The sequence below is a fragment of the Heptranchias perlo genome, chromosome 16, assembly GCF_035084215.1.
Source record: "Heptranchias perlo isolate sHepPer1 chromosome 16, sHepPer1.hap1, whole genome shotgun sequence".
NCBI lineage: Eukaryota > Metazoa > Chordata > Chondrichthyes > Hexanchiformes > Hexanchidae > Heptranchias > Heptranchias perlo.
This window is the reverse complement of record NC_090340.1, coordinates 9,195,345-9,212,342: the sequence shown is the minus strand read 5'-3', so window position 1 is coordinate 9,212,342 and position 16,998 is coordinate 9,195,345. Positions and strand designations below refer to the sequence as shown.

At 44.9% G+C, this 16,998-nt stretch overlaps 1 protein-coding gene across 9 annotated transcripts in view; it reads right to left on the bottom strand.

The window, feature by feature from the left end:
- Window positions 1–16,998, bottom strand: part of cnot1 (CCR4-NOT transcription complex, subunit 1) — a 182,845-nt gene that overhangs the window by 2,790 nt on the left and 163,057 nt on the right. For 5 of the 9 annotated variants that reach the window (XM_067997627.1, XM_067997623.1, XM_067997626.1 and 2 more), the window contains exons 40-46: window positions 12,699–12,862; window positions 8,840–8,957; window positions 7,594–7,695; window positions 6,096–6,269; window positions 4,536–4,700; window positions 1,570–1,750; window positions 253–385 (exon numbers count right to left, since the gene is read on the bottom strand). In XM_067997627.1, the coding sequence (XP_067853728.1) occupies window positions 253–385; window positions 1,570–1,750; window positions 4,536–4,700; window positions 6,096–6,269; window positions 7,594–7,695; window positions 8,840–8,957; window positions 12,699–12,862 (1,037 nt within the window). The remainder of the gene's footprint in view (window positions 1–252; window positions 386–1,569; window positions 1,751–4,535; window positions 4,701–6,095; window positions 6,270–7,593; window positions 7,696–8,839; window positions 8,958–12,698; window positions 12,863–16,998) is intronic. The other 4 variants (XM_067997625.1, XM_067997630.1, XM_067997628.1 and 1 more) reach the window with 1 other exon arrangement.

Sequence of the window (16,998 nt, the reverse complement as noted above, 5' to 3'; positions counted from 1 at the left end):
GCTGACTGCATTCTAGCCACTCCCCAATCTACTTAAATTCAACACCTCCCTGGTTATGACGTTACCTTTCTGTATATCCAGTACTGGTAACCCAAACTTGGGGGATAGTGTTGGGATACACTAATAGGAGGCTTACAATCCATACCAAGACAAAAAAATTAAACCACATACTATCCCAATTTGCGGCATTCAGGCAGTATCAGCCCAAGACAAATGCGCAGTGAAGAGAGAGAGACAGCCACAGTTCCTCACCTGGTGATCTGCTCCTGGATAGCTTCTGTGTTGGCTTCAGCGAACAGATACAGCATGGTGCAGCTGAAATAGTGAGTGTGGCTGTTGGGGTAACGCAGCTGATTGGCGATGGCATTCAGGAACAAGTAACGACCTGAAAGAAGTAACAGCGATTATCCCAGATGGCCAGAGACGGAAAGATTAAAACCCTGACTACATGACATTTTTCCGAATATAAAAGAAACGTACAGATTCTTCCATTTGTGCAACAAATTAGCAAAATTCCTGCTGTGCCATTTAATCCCCGTTGAAATAAATGCAAGAAATAAGCAAATATTTAGCATAATCAGACAGTTGCCTTATTAAGCAGTTCAGACCAAGAAAATTAGCCTTGGGTTGTTTTCCCCAGACCATTATTCTGATTGCTTGGGTCTAGAGGCTACTCAACTCCAAATGGGCCGCCACTGTCGACTAACGTTATATCATAAGGTAGTGCGTAGCTCCAGTTATTAGTTCTCCTCAGCTACATCTTCAATTTTTTTGACGTACTGACCGTGGGGGAGGGAAGGCCGAAAGAGGAGAGTACTCCCGCCCCCGCCCCCCTCAAATCTTCTCTCCTGAAGGCGCTGACGCATGCCGGGTCACTTTTCAAGTGAGTCAAGTAGCCATTGGCAGGCTATTCAACCATGGTGGTGGCACAGTCCACGACTTGCAGACTTTCCAGATGGAGTCACTAGTTATCAAAATTATAGGGGTTTCAATGAGGTAAAGAGGGGAAACTATCAGTGGGCATAAACTTACTGGCAACAGCAGAGAATTTTTTTTAATATACATAGTATTAGGACATGGAATGCTCTACCAGAAACAGTGGTGGAGACAGAATCCAAAACAGCTTTTAAAAGGGAAGTAGATAAATATTTGAAAATCATGGAAACAGGGCAGGGGAATGGGATCAAATGGACAGCAGTTTCAGAGAGCCAGCACAGGCTTAATATTTCAGAAGCAGGAATCCTGGCTGATTTTTTTGCCCCCTTATCCCAGTGACACCAAGGCCAGTCGTAGAACTCCTGCTGCTGCCGCCCGGGCACAGATCAGTTCACTCAGCATTGATCAATCATCAAATAAGGAACCTGTTTCATACAGCTCAATTCACACTTGCACTATGCTTACCAGATGAGTTATCGGTGGGGTTTTACACTGAAAACAATCGTCCTCTACACTATCCTTCTTTAAGTGACAAGTGTTCAACTTGATATTACAGAAGACACTGAGCAAAAATAGATACATTAAAATGTAAAAAGTGACCATGGTTGCGTCTGGTACTTCTCAGTGCCTCACCTTCTGTATCGAGGTCCACAGCCAGGTTCTGGAAGATGTCCATGTGGGCTGAGTGTGTGATAGTGCTCATGGATGGCGTGCTGCCCTTGTTATGGATGTGAGCAATCGCCTGCGTTCCCACATACAACACCAGGGCGTTGATCAGCTGAATGTTGTACCGATTACCAGGTTCGTTTGATACCTGAAATACAAAGAAACCAATTCAGTTTTCTGCTTAAATTTGTTACACTTGAATGCAGAATATGTATTACACCAACCCCCCACCCTTTACTTTCCCCGAGGCCTACAGTACAAGTCCCAAGACAGCAGCTGGCCTCTGGCACCTCATACAAGGTCATTCTTCCATAGTGGGCCCGGAGTACAAGCAGCAGCAGGCTATTCGGCTTGGACGGTATAATGCTGAGCCTGACCCTGTCCTCGCCTGACATCGATCAGAAGCAGGAGATTGTGCTTAACTTTCTCCCTCCATGGCCAAGAGATGCGGAGGCTGATTGTTGCACTCCTAGTGCTGCCTCAGTGGAGATCAGCTACCTCAGTACCAACCAGCGATCAAACCTGGGACCTGCTGGTCTGCATGGCCGACCACTGGTAGTGCATTTACCCACAGGGAACTTACTCTTTACACTTCTATTGAAGTGTCACTTAATTGAATTTCTGCAATTCAATATGAATCAAACAAATAAACATCACAGATAAATACAGTCCCAACCGCTTATAGCGAATGCAATTTGTCCCTTATACGCGATGGCTGGTATAACATGGTAGTGCTATACAACAAGAATGTTGTTGTCGCTCATCAGCGACCGCAGCTCCCTGAACAAACCTTCTTACTGCCGGACCCTAGACTTGAACAAGAATCCCAAGCTTCCCAACATCAACCTCACTCTAGTCACGAGCACCCGGAAGCTGGAGGAGCAGGACAACCATTTAAACAACCCAAACACCTAATTAGGGCACTAAATTTCGGCTGCCGAGATTATTATGAATGGAGTGTTATTTTGGTTCACATATAAATATTTTAAAAATCATGCATCAATTTTCATGTGTACTTCAATCATACGATATCACAGGTGAGTAAGCACAGCTGTGTCTTCCTGAAATAAACGGAGCACCCAAGACGCTATAACCAGCAACTCTGAAATTGATGATAATGCAAATGGGTAACGGTTATCGCATTTTAGCCCATATAAGCGACTGCCTGTTTTAAGTGGTGGCGACTGTACAAGATATTCAACTAACTGAAACCAGGATCTTATTGCATGCGAGTTGGGTGAAAGGCAGTAAAAGGAACAAGGCTAATTTAGCATTGTTGCTGTTAGAATCACTAACATTGCAATTCTGCCACTCAGTAGAAAAGTGTAAAACAACCAATAAATTCAAAGCAAAGAATGGGTTGAATGTTCCATGTGTCAACGCTGCAATAATTATAGAACGTTCCTTACTTCAACTGATACTGCCTCCCTCCATGGTTAGGCTCACTAACCCGATTATGTCTTTCACTGCAGCAGCGTGAAGACTAGGGAATGAAGAACACAAGGCTTGGCAGCTGCTCGGACTGTCCTTGCCACTTTGAATCTCCACTTTTATGAGAAACGAGGGCATGCTATTTCAACACTAAATTAACATGAGGGACTCTTTAGGTGGCACTGAGTAATAGGCTGCTGGGCAGGTACTAGTAAAACGACATTCAACCAATCTGTGTTTGTTGTCACGATAAAATTACTGTCCATTTTCCAGGCTCTAATTTTGCAACTTGAAGTAATGTTGGATATCAGAAAGATTCCCCAAATTATAAAATACCAGTTTCAAAAACCATATGCAAAGCCTAGGAATGTGGGGAAAACAGGAACCACTGCAGTCAACCGGTTAAGTATAACTGTGGCCAACCAGTCAAAGTACAACTAACAGCAGCTGAAACAGCATCAGTAATTTTGGACTGTTAGTTGGCTGAGTATACAGTCAAGGGAAGGGGAATTAATAATACTGCAGTAAAACTCCTTTCTATTACATATGGCTGTCAAAACACACAACTATTAACCAGTACTGCTAGTTTTCCCCAGTCATGCAAGGTTTCTGCCTCTACCGCCTGAAAGGCTGGTCGAGGCAGAAACCTTCATTGCATTTAAAGGGTACTTGGATGTGCACTCGAGGTGCCGTAACCTACAAGGCTACAGACCAAATGGGTGAAAAGGGGGATTAGGCTGGGTAGCTCTTTTTCGGCCGGCACAGATACGATGGGCCAAATGGCCTCTCTTTCTGTGCCGTAAATTTCTACGAAATGTCACAATTCAGGCAGATAAACCCCCAATGGGAAGTTATTGAATTGGACTAGTAAACAGTAAAAGAGTCCAAGTACAGAGTCTAACCACTCCAGCAGTTAGGTCCTAAACTCTCCTCCCCCTCCTACCACAGCTCAATTCTATACTACCACATTATTCCTTGTATAGGATCACATTTGCACAGAAACACATCTCCCCTTATTCAAATGTTATCACAGTGGATGCTCCATACAGCAGTCAACTTTTTGGACAGTTGTATGAACTGGACAAGCTAAACTCTCCCAAACCAAACACGGGCATGTAGATTTCTAGAGTTTGCTGGGACAGGATCACCGTATCATATGCACAAACAGCTCCTGGTTTCAGTATCTTGTTTGACTACTATCTCCGACTAGGTTGGCTTTAACGTCTGGTTCTGCTGACGTTATTTGTCCAGTAACATCACAATCGGATGAATGAGGTCAGCCTGGATAATTCTGCTATGAGTAATGGACACTTTGCGCACATATGTACAACTCTCACCAGCCTGGATCTTCGGATTGGCAGGCCCAATACTGCATTCCCCTCGCATGTTTGGGTCTATAACAGTACTTTTATATGTGTATAATTTGTGTTAGAAAAACCAAAAGCACAGCTTGTACCAGAGTCAGATTTTAATAACCAGTTCATAAAAACAGATGTAATTACCCTCGTCCTGCTCACCTGCAGGTTACTGCGCAGCTCGGAGAGAAAGGTGACTGGAGAACGTGTCTTCAAATAGGAGTCCAAGTCCTTCTTAAACTGAGGTGGCATCACTCCCGTGAAGTTGGTCAATATCCGAGGAGCAATGTTGATTTCACTCAGCATGTCCACCTGCCACACAGCGTTAACACATTCCTCGTCACAGAGGGTCAGAGTTATCACCGCAAAGTGATCCACAATGGGATCGAGTGCTAAACACTTTTAAACAGTCACGTTAATTCTGCAGTTATACTCCTTTCCTGTACTCGGCTCATTCCCTTCATTCATACAGTACTGATTAGTGTGGGGCCACTCAACGTTCTGGTGACTGTTAACATTTTAGAGGCAAAACTTTCAATTTACATACAGATAAAAACAAAGAGAGGGAACTGCAGCAAAACAAAAAAAATGCTGGGACTATACAGGTCAGTTAGCATCTGAAAAAGGAGACAACAGGTTAATGCTCCGGGTGGGCTCAGTTTGAATGAAGCTTCTACCCAAAACGTAGCCAGTCAGTTCCCTTTCAGATGAAGACTGACCTTCTGTGCATTTTTTGCTTTTACTCAATTTATGCACTGCACCTTTAAAAACAGTCTAAGAACTGGTACACCGTTATAAATCACTGGTCAGACCTCAGCTGGAGTATTGTGTCCAATTCTGGGCACCACACTTCAGGAAGGACGTCAAGGCCTTGGTGGAGACGGTGCAGAGGAGATTTACTAGAATGTTACCAGGGATGCGGGAATTCAGTTATGTAGAGAGACTGGAGAAGCTGGGATTATTCTCCTTAGAGTAGAGAAGGTTAAGAGGAGATTTAATAGAGATGTTCAAAATTATGAGGGGTTTTGATAGACTAAATAAGGAGAAACTGTTTCCACTGGCAGGAGGGTCAGTAACCAGAGGACACAGATTTAAGATAATTGGCAAAGCCAGAGGGGAGATGAGGAGAATTTTTTTTTACACAAGTTATGATGATCTGGAATGCTCTGCTTGAAAGGGTGGTGGAAACAGATTCAATAGTAATTTTTAAACAAATTGGATACATACTTAAAAAGGAAAAAATTGCAGGGCTATGGAGAAATAGCTGGGGAGTGGGGCTAATTGGATAGCTCTTTCAGAGAGCTGGCTCAGGCACAACGGGCCTAATGGCCTCTTTCTGCGCTATATGATTCTATAATTCTAACAAACTCTTGCAATGTTTCAATCATTTTCAGCACAAAGCACTAAAGCGTTGAGTTTTTGATACATTAGGCAGTATATACACAAGTCCCCTAGGAGAGTCCACACTGCCTGTGCCAGCTCCTGATGTTGCAAGCAAACCTCCCGATTGCACTACACCAGACAAGGCAATTGTGCAGTAAGGAGGTTTTGCCTACAGCACTGGGAGTCCAGGATCCTCCTGGATAGACTGGGACACGAGGCACAGGGGTACATTATGCCAAATGCACCCTCTGTTGCATTTGTTCAGCCTTTTTCGTTCTGACACACACTACAAATCCCTGGGTTCAAGTGATGGTGCTCTGGTACCTTCAGATTAGGGGTGAACGGATCTGGTAGCCGCATGTTCCGTGGGAAGGCACTCAGGATCAGGTTACGCAGCTGAATACAGTTTGGTGGGATCACATCGCAGAAGCCATAATGGTAGTCACAGAGGAACTCTGGAAAATCGTGCAAAAGGACAAGCAAGACACGCAGAGTGCCCTAGAAACATAAAACAGCGATCCTTTTTAAACTTACATTAGATATGGTGGAAACAGTCTCAGTATAGCAGCTTTTAATTGGAAATTCAGCACACTCAAGTATGAATGTGTTCTCATAATGAAATGCTTTTTGTTTTGGTAAGCTGTCATTTGTGGGGGAGCTACAGTTTGCTGGCAAATCATAACAGCAAAACCATCTTTGTGCAGTGGCATTTTAAAAAGGAGCATCTCATGCTGGGGGAGGGGTAGAGGGGGCTTCCTTGAATTAAAAAGTTTTTTTTTTAAAAGCTCAGAATTAAAAGAACAGAAGTCTTGCTCTGCACAAAATTCCCACTCAGGTTTGACAAGTACCACATTTCTTTAATTGTTCTTTCACCGATATCCGAGAAATGTTTAGGAACGGCACTAGATAATGGAGAAACCCGGAAACCAATGGAAATGTTTAGTTAGGCACATTTCACAGTAGGTTTTTCTAGTAGTTTTTAAACTCCTAAATTATCCATATTCAAAAGGGCTGCTCATGATGCCAGCGAGACTGCATGGAAACGTCAGTTGCACCGAAGTTTTAACTGTACTGGACAAAACGGAGACTCGATCACAACTAACAGTGCCACTCTTACTGGTAATATGCCTCTCTGTTACTCGTTCTTGCGCTTGGAGTTTTAATGTTTGAAAAAACATTGAACAACCACCGTCAAGAGCCAATCCTTCAGGGATCAGCTGAAACTGTGCACCCCAAGAATTAGTACGTCCGAAACAGGCAGAGATTGGCACGGCATATCTCCAGTTATCTTCACCCTCAGTAAGTTAACTACAGTTCACACAAACTGTCTGAAGATGGTGTTGTTGAGGCACAAATGTACTACACTGGAAACTCAACACATTGCCTATTTTTAAACACACACACAATTACTTTCCATCTCTCAGGCCCCCAGTCATGCATCATTCCCTGGAGGAGGGTGTAAGCTAGTGACCTGATCTGAGGCCTCTATTGTTGCTGGTCTATAACCAACCACTGTATATATCACAACACGTCTCCCGTCTGTGGTTGAAGTTGCCTCCACTCAGGGCCATCCTATCAACTTTGTTTGGCTCTGCCCTCATAGCTAAATATATATTTAGCTGAGATTGTGGCACTGTACTGTATTGCACAGTATTTCCTGTGCTGCATGTACTGCCACATGCAACTCGAGCATGCTGCAGAGGAGATTTAAAACACCCAGTCTCTGCTCCAAGAACAGCTGCTAGCAACTTCTGCTCTCCACAGAAGGGAGGTCTTTAGTTTTCCTTTATGGCCTGGTGCGTATGGTAGTTAAGGCACTCACCTTGTAAAGAATTTGCATAGGTTTTGTCAACTCCACGTTCCTCAAGTAAGGAGCCAGGAACTTGAAAAGATCGATCAGCAGCTGGGCATACATGGGCCAGCCCTAAAGGACAGAATACAGAAGTGATATTTCTACAGTGCAGTTATAGACTACATGACTTCACACATACAGGCCTCATAACAGGAAGATTACACTACTTCAGACAGTAGAACAGGCCAGCACAATTCTAAACTCATCTCCACGAATCAGCCACCTGTGCATGAAGCATTTCAGATTAACCGGGAGGCGTTAGTGTGAATCAAGACCAAACTCTGAGCCAGTCCCATCTATCCTGCCCCCCTTTTTTTTGACGTACATACATAACGTTCTTCCAGATAACTTCCACAGCATAGAGCTGCGCAAACTAATGCCCAGATTCTACAGCGTTTCACCTGAATCCTCACTAGTAATGAAATTCACTAGGTTAAGATTAAAATTTATGTGCTCTTATTGTCACATTAAAATGGACATACTAAGAAATAAAAGAGGGACGGACCAGCACTGAGAAGTTGCTGTATTGCTCACTCAAATACAATGGAACTTGTTGATACACCCCAACCAAGTGGTCATTATTCATGTGTGATAATGAGTGTTAGCAGCCTGTAACAGCAGGGGGAGGGAAGTAGGTATATTACAGCTCAGCCTGCAACAGCAGGGGGAGGGAAGGAGGTACATTACAGCTCAGCCTGCAACAGCAGGGGGAGGGAAGGAGGTACATTACAGCTCAGCCTGTAACAGCAGGGGGAGGGAAGTAGGTACATTACAGTTCAACCTGTAACAGCAGGGGGAGGGAAGTAGGTACATTACAGCTCAGCCTGCAACAGCAGGGGGAGGGAAGGAGGTACATTACAGCTCAGCCTGTAACAGCAGAGGGAGGGAAGTAGGTACATTACAGCTCAGCCTGTTCTCACTCAACTTCAAGCAAGGGTAAGTTGGACAAAGATGAGGGGAACCCTTGCTCATTCTCCCCCTCTTCCCCCCCCCTCCCCCACCCTTGACTCAGAGGTTTTAATTACAATGCCCCCACCGCTGCCCTGGCTGAGAGCAGCTCAATTCTCTGTCAGATACTCAATGGACACGTTGCTGAGTCTGGGCACCCATTTACAGACAAACAATTAATGCAGGAATCGTATGTAAGAAAACACACGCACACAGAATGAACTAACGACAGCATCAGCCCAGTCACGCAGACATGTACTTGTCCTACCTTCTGTTGGGGTGTATGCGCCAGCATTCTTGCAATGAAGATCCGGTGGGAAATCAGTTCCAGCCAGGCATAGACAAAGCCAGGAGCTTTAGTGGGCCGCAAAATGTGGAATGTGTTGCTGCACAGAAAATGAAGATTCAATTTATGACCAACAAAAAAAAAAATCAGCTAATGGCAATGTCTTCAAGAATTCAGCTTCCCAGTAACAAGCTCCATTTTGTTTACACTGACTCCTATAAGCACATTTACTGTGAGTTTCAATTTAGAATTAAATCGATAAGTGCTCTGCACTGATATAAAAACTGTGTGTTTGCAGTCCTATTGGGGGTGCACAAACTCTCCTCTTGAGCCATGGATTTCAAGCTGGTAAAGCTTCATGTAAATGCACTAGTAGTGACAGTGGAGGTCCCTTTTAGTCTCTTGTTAACAGTCTCCATACAACAGCGAGGTGCTCAATCACTCAATATACACGATGCACTAGGACAAAGAATGTCTTAATAAGCTGGTAGATTTTCCTTTTTCAATTTAATTCCCTCCGGTCCACAGGAAAGTGACTCAAACTGTTATACAGCCTTTTGATACCTCAAGCAAATGGCAAGTGGCTACATCAGGAGCATCACAGTCGAGCCTGATCCTGTTCTCGCCCAATACCTGGACCTGGACAACATCCAGGCTTGGGCTGATAACTGGCATGTAACATTCGTGCCAGACAATGGCCATCTCCAACAAGAGAGAGTCTAACCATCTCCCCTTGACATTCAACGGCATTACCATCGCTGAATCCCCCACCATCAACATCCTGGGGGTCACCATTGACCAGAAACTTAACTGGACCAGCCATATAAATACTGTGGCTACAAGAGCAGGTCAGAGGCTGGGTATTCTGCGGCAAGTGACTCACCTCCTGACTCCCCAAAGCCTTTCCACCATCTACAAGGCACAAGTCAGGAGTGTGATGAAATACTCTCCACTTGCCTGGATGAGTGCAGCTCCAACAACACTCAAGAAGCTCAACACCATCCAGGACAAAGCAGCCCGCTTGATTGGCACCCCATCTACCACCCTAAACGCTTACTCCCTCCACCACCGGCACACTGTGGCTGCAGTGTGTACCATCCACAGGATGCACTGCAGCAACTCGCCAAGACTTCTTCGACAGCACCTCCCAAACCCACGACCTCTACCATCTAGAAGGACAAGAGCAGCAGGTACATGGGAACAACACCACCTGCACGTTCTCCTCCAAGTCACACACCATCCCGACTTGGAAATATATCGCCGTTCCTTCATCGTCGCTGGTTCAAAATCCTGGAACTCCCTTCCCAACAGCACTGTGGGAGAACCTTCACCACACGGACTGCAGCGGTTCAAGAAGGCGGCTCACCACCACCTTCTCAAGGGTAATTAGGGATGGGCAATACATGCCGGCCTCACCAGCGACGCCCATATCTCATGAATGAATAAAAATTGGATGTGGGCGTCGCTGACGAGGCCGGCATTTATTGCCCATCCCTAATTGCCCTCGAGAAGGTGGTGGTGAGCCGCTGCAGTCCGTGTGGTGAAGGTTCTCCCACAGTGCTGTTAGGAAGGGAGTTCCAGGATTTTGACCCAGCGACGATGAAGGAACGGTGATATATTTCCAAGTCGGGATGGTGTGTGACTTGGAGGGGAACGTGCAGGTGGTGTTGTTCCCATGTACCTGCTGCTCTTGTCCTTCTAGATGGTAAAAGTCGCAGGTTTGGGAGGTGCTGTCTAAGAAGCCTTGGCGAGTTGCTGCAGTGCATCCTGTGGATGGTACACACTGCAGCCACTGTGCGCCAGTGGTGAAGGGGGTGAATTTTAGGGTGGTGGATGGGGTGCCAATCAAGCAGGCTGCTTTGTCCTGGATGGTGTCGAGCTTCTTGAGTGTTGTTGGAGCTGCACTCATCCAGGCAAGTGGAGAGTATTCCATCACACTCCTGACTTGTGCCTTGTAGATGGTGGAAAGGCTTTGGAGAGTCAGGAGGTGAGTCCCTTGCCGCAGAATACCCAGCCTCTGACCTGCCCTTGTAGCCACAGTATTTATGTGGCTGGTCCAGTTAAGTTTCTGGTCAATGGTGACCCCCAGAATGTTGATGGTGGGGGAATTCGGCGATGGTAATGCCGTTGAATGTCAAGGGGAGGTGGTTAGACTCTGTCTTGTTGGAGATGGTCATTGCCTGGCACGAATGTTACATGATCTATTATGAACGTTATCTATGATGTGGAGATGCCGGTGATGGACTGGGGTTGACAATTGTAAACAATTTTACAACACCAAGTTATAGTCCAGCAATTTTATTTGAAATTCACAAGCTTTCGGAGGCTTCCTCCTTCCTCAGGTGAATGTGGATATGAAATCCTCGAACCCTTCGCATTTATAAATCACAGAACAATGCTGGTGATTACAGACAGTGTTTTCAACCGCCCGTTGCCAAGGCAATCAGTGTGCAGACAGACAGGTGTTACCTACAGATCCCCCAAATATACAAACCACCAAAAAAAAAGAGGCAGAAACATCGAAAAGACAGCAAATGACCCGTTGTATTAAAAACAGATAACATTTGTTCGCTGGTGGGGTAACGTATAGCGTGACATGAACCTAAGATCCTGGTTGAGGCCGTCCTCATGGGTGCGGAACTTGGCTATCAATTTCTGCTCTACGATTTTGCGTTGTCGTGTGTCACGAAGGCCGCCTTGGAGTATGCTTACCCGAAGGTCGGTGGCTGAATGTCCCTGACTGCTGAAGTGCTCCCCGACTGGGAGGGAACCCTCCTGTTTGGCGATTGTTGCGCGGTGTCCGTTCATGCGACAACGGATGAACGGACACCGCGCAACAATCGCCAAACAGGAGGGTTCCCTCCCAGTCGGGGACATTCAGCCACCGGCCTTCGGGTAAGCATACTCCAAGGCGGCCTTCGAGACACACGACAACGCAAAATCGTAGAGCAGAAATTGATAGCCAAGTTCCGCACCCATGAGGACGGCCTCAACCAGGATCTTGGGTTCATGTCACGCTACACGTTACCTCACCAGCGAACAAATGTTATCTGTTTTTAATACAACGGGTCATTTGCTGTCTTTTCGATGTTTCTGCCTCTCTTTTTTTTGGTGGTTTGTATATTTGGGGGATCTGTAGGTAACACCTGTCTGTCTGCACACTGATTGCCTTGGCAACGGGCAGTTGAAAACACTGTCTGTAATCACCAAGCATTGTTCTGTGATTTATAAATGCGAAGGGTTCGAGGATTTCATATCCACATTCACCTGAGGAAGGAGGAAGCCTCCGAAAGCTTGTGAATTTCAAATAAAATTGCTGGACTATAACTTGGTGTTGTAAAATTGTTTACGAACGTTATCTAGCGAGGGTGACAAGACACCAAACACAAGTGGGAATGGTGCCCGGTTTCCTGCAGCCTGGGGGCAGAGCCCAGTTGAAGCACATCCACTTCGTCTTGCTGAAATCAGCTAACCAAACACAGACCAATGATCAAACCTGGGACATTTCTGGTCTGGACGGCTTAGTAACATACGAATGCAGTGTGCTTACCCTGTGAACCACAATAGGTTTTAAGTTGTGGTAATAGGCAATTGTCAGATTCAAACACACAAGCACAGTTCATTTCTTCAGTTAACTAGGCCCCTATTCCAGCGTAGAACCGGTCGGATGCTTCACATTTGCCAATCATTATCCATTTCAGGAGGAACTATTTTTGTACTTTGGTTAAGTGTTTTGCCCTGCTTCCTCCAAACCCTCAGTAACTGAGAATTTCCCCGTGGCATCTTAGCTCTCTATCTGCGTGAATAAAACAAGAGGGGTATTTCCATTTTTAACACCTACCAGAAGGCAGTCAGCGTCTGAAAGTTGATGGTTTCCAGCACATGCTCAGGGGCATTTAGCTCCAGCAACAACATGATGAAGATTCGATGATACGGCAGCTGCTGAAATTCACTTTGTCTTACTTCGTGATCTTGCAGTAGGACTCCGACAACAATCCCCAGTACCTGCACAACATTAGATTGTAAGCATTAAAAAAAACTCTCCCCTTCTCCCTGCGCGAAGGTGCTCTCTCTTGCGGGGAGGGGGTGCCTTTTCCACATACTGGCAGTTCTCCAGTGTCTCCATTCCCCCAAGTGGTCAATCTAGATGGTGTGTGTCAGTAGGCTACTCGATCATGAAGGGCTTGATACCCATTATACACTTTCCAGCACAGACAGTGATCAGCAGTCAGAACTATGCCTGAGATTCTGCACCCCCCGCGCCCCAGTCCAGGTGCGCTGATACTAACTGTAGCACTACAACTGCTGCCCAGCTGACATCGGCTTATTCAGCAAAGGCTCAAGATTGAACTTTGAACCTTCAGATCTGTACAGCCTAGTGCAGTGCCACAAGAGCAAATGACTGATGCACAGAGACCAAAATCAAGGCCAGCCACTACCCAAGGCTTTAAGTCAGGATAAGGTGGTCCAATACTTGGGACTTTGACTAGGCATTTCCCAATGCTTTCTCCTCCTTCCTTTCTTCTTCCCTTACCCCCCAAATTAAATGCTCCACAATCACAACCTGATTAGCTTAACATCTCAGCCAATAAATACCAAAGACACAGACCTTGGTTAAGAGATCAAACAGCTCTGGGATTTTTGTTTGTGAAGCATTGCTGCAGCTTTACCATGGGGTTGAACTGATGGTCATTTAAGGTTACCAACACCAAATTGATCACTGGATCTACAATGATTCTAAAACTGCTTGTTGTACAACAGTTAAGAGTATGGTGGCACGGCGACCCAGCCTAATGACTGAGAGCACAAAGATGGGAAGTTGGCTTATGTCTAATGCACCCTCGCCCACTGTTAAGTGGCCGACCTCAGCTTTGGTAGTACAGGAAGGTGCAGACCTGAATAACTGGCCTCTCCTAAGAATGAATCATAGAATGATACAGCACAGAAACAGGTTTTTTGGCCCACCTTGCCTGTGCCTGCTCTTTGAAAGAGCTATCCAATTAGTCCCATTCCCCTGCTCTTCCTCCATAACCCTGCAAAATTTTCCTTTTCAAGTATTTATCCAATTCCCTTATGAAAGTTACTATTTAATCTGCTTCCACCGCCCTTTCAGGCAGTGCATTCCAGATCATTACAACTCGATGCATAAAAAAATTTCCCCTCATCCCGCCTCTGGTTCTTTAGCCAATTACCTTAAATCTGTGTCCTCTGGTTATGGACCCTTTTGCCACTGGAAACAGTTTCTCCTTATTTACTCTATCAAAACTATTCATGATTTTGAACACTTCTATTAAATATCCACATAACCTTATCTGCTCTAAGGAAAAGAACCTCAGCTTCTCGAGTCTCTCCATGTAACTGAAGTCCCACGTCCCTGTTACTACTAATCTCCTCTTCACCCTCTCTAAGGCCTTGACATCCATCCTAAATTGGACACAATTCTCTAGCTGGGACCTAACCAGTGTTTTATAAAGGCTTCACAGGACATCTTGCTTTTGTACTCTCTGTCTCTGTTTATAAAGCCGTATGCTTTTTTAAAATAGCCTTCTCAACTTGTCCTGCCACCTTTTTGTCATTTTGTATGTACACCCCCAGGTCTCTGTTACTGCATCCCCTTTAAAATTGTACCATTCAGTTTATATTGCCTCTCCTCATTCCTTCTACCCAAATGCACCACTTCACACTTCTCTGCGTTAGATTTCATCTGTGTTTGCCCATTTTGCCAGTCTGTCTCTATCCTCCTCACTTTTTTTTCTAGATTTCAGAGTTTCGTGTCATCTGCAAACTTGGAAATGATGCCCTCTATACCCAAGTCTAGGTCATTAATATATATTGACAAGAGCAGTGGTCCTAATACTGACCCCTGGGGAACACTACTGTACTACTTCCCTCCAGTCTGAAAAACATCTGTTCACCAATACTCTGCTTTCTGTCCATTAGCCAATTTTGTATCCACATTGCCACTGTCCCTTCAATCCCATGGGCTTCAATTTTGCTAACAAGACTATTATACGGTACTTTATCAAACGCCTTTTGAAAGTCCATATACACATCAACCGCACTGTTAATTCATCAACCCTCTCTGTTAATTCATCGAAGAACTCAATCAAGTTAGTCAAACACGATTTGCCTTTAACAAATCCACGCTGGCTGTCATTTATTAACCCATATTTTTCCAAGTGATAATTAATTTTCGTCTCAGATTATTATCTCTTAAAAGTTTCCCCACCACCGTCACTCAGGCTGCCTGGCCCATAATCGACGGGTTTATCCCTCACCTCTTTTTGAACCGGGATATAACATTTGTCATCCTACAGTCCTCTGGTACCACTCCCATATTGGAAGGCTGTGGCCAGCACCTCAGCTATCTCCACCCTTACTTCTCTCAGCAACCTAGGATGCATCCCATCTGGACCGGATGACTTGTCTACTTTGAGTACTGCCAACCTTTTAAGTACCTCCTCTTTATTTCTCTGGCAGCATCCTTTTCTTTCGGTGGATGCAAAATATTCATTTAGTATTTCAGCCACTCCCTCTGCCTCCACAAGGTGATCTTTTTTGGTTCCTAATCGTAAGACCATAAGAGATAGGAGCAGGATTAGGCCATTTGGCCCCTCGAGCCTACTCCGCCATTCAATGCCATCATGGCTGATCTGATTTTTACCTCAACTCCACTTTCCCGCCCTTTCCCCATATCCTTTGACTCCCTTGCTGATCAAAAATTTGTCTAACTCAGCCTTGAATGTATTCAATGACTCAGCCTCCCACAGCTTTTTAGGGTAAAGAATTCCAAAGATTCACGACCCTCTGGGAGAAGAAATTCCTCCTCATTTCCGTCTTAAACGGGCGACCCCTTATTCTGAGACTATGCCCCCTGGTTTTAGATTCCCCCATGAGGGGTAACATCCTCTCAGCATCTACCCTATCGAGTCCCCTCAGAATCTTGTATGTTTCAATAAGATCTCCTCTCATTCTTCTAAACTCCAATGAGTATAGACCCAACCTGTTCAATCTTCCCTCATGAGACAACCCTTCTATACCCGGAATCAACCGAGTGAACCTTCTCTGAACTGCCTCCAATGCAAGTATGTCCCTCCTTAAATAAGGGCACCAGAACTGTACGCAGTACTCCAGGTGTGGTCTCACCAGCACCCTGTACAGTTGTAGCATGACTTCCCTGCTTTTATACTCCATCCCCCTAGAAATAAAGGCTAATATTCCATTTGCCTTCCGGATTACCTGTTGCACCTGTCTGTTGACTTTTTGTGTTTCATGTACAAGGACACCCAGATCCCTCTGTACCGCAGCATTTTGTAGTATTTCTCCATTCAAATAATATTTTGCTTTTTTATTTTTCCTCCCAAAGTGGATGACTTCACATTTTCCCACATTATATTCCATCTGCCAAATTTTTGCCCATTCACTTAACCTGTCAATATCCCTTTGCAGACACTGTGTCCTCATCGCAACTTGCTTTTCCATCTTAATCAGCCCCACCCTTCTACAATTCATGTTTATAAAAGATTTTTAGGTTCCCTTTTATGTTACCCGCTAATCTATTCTCATACTCTCTCTCTGCCCCTCGTTTCCTTTTTCAGTTCTCCCCTGTACTTTCTGTATTCACCCTGGTTCTCTACTGTATTATGAGCCTGACATTTATCATAAGGCTCCTTTTTCTGTATCATTTCAATCTCTATCTTTAGTCATCCAGAGAGCTCTAGCTTTGGATGCCCTTCCTTTCCCCCCTTGTAGGAATGTGTCTAGTCTATACCTAAACTATCTCATCTTTATAGGCCTCCCGTTGCTGATTTACTGTTTCACCTGCCAATCTTTGATTCCAATTCACCTGGGCCAGATCCCCTTTCAACTCACTGAAATTAACCCTCCTCCAGTTGAGTATTTTCACATTTGATTGTTCCTTGTCCTTTTCCACAACTATTCTAAACCTATTATGATGATCAATGTTTCCCAAATGCTCCCCCACTCTGAAACAGGCCCCACTTCACTCCCCAGAACCAGCACTGCTTCCTTCCTCATTGGGTTGGAAACGTACTAATCAAGAAAGCTCTCTTGTACACATTTCAGGAATTCCTCCCCCTCTTTGCCCTTTACACTCTTATTTTCCCAGTTTATATTAAGAT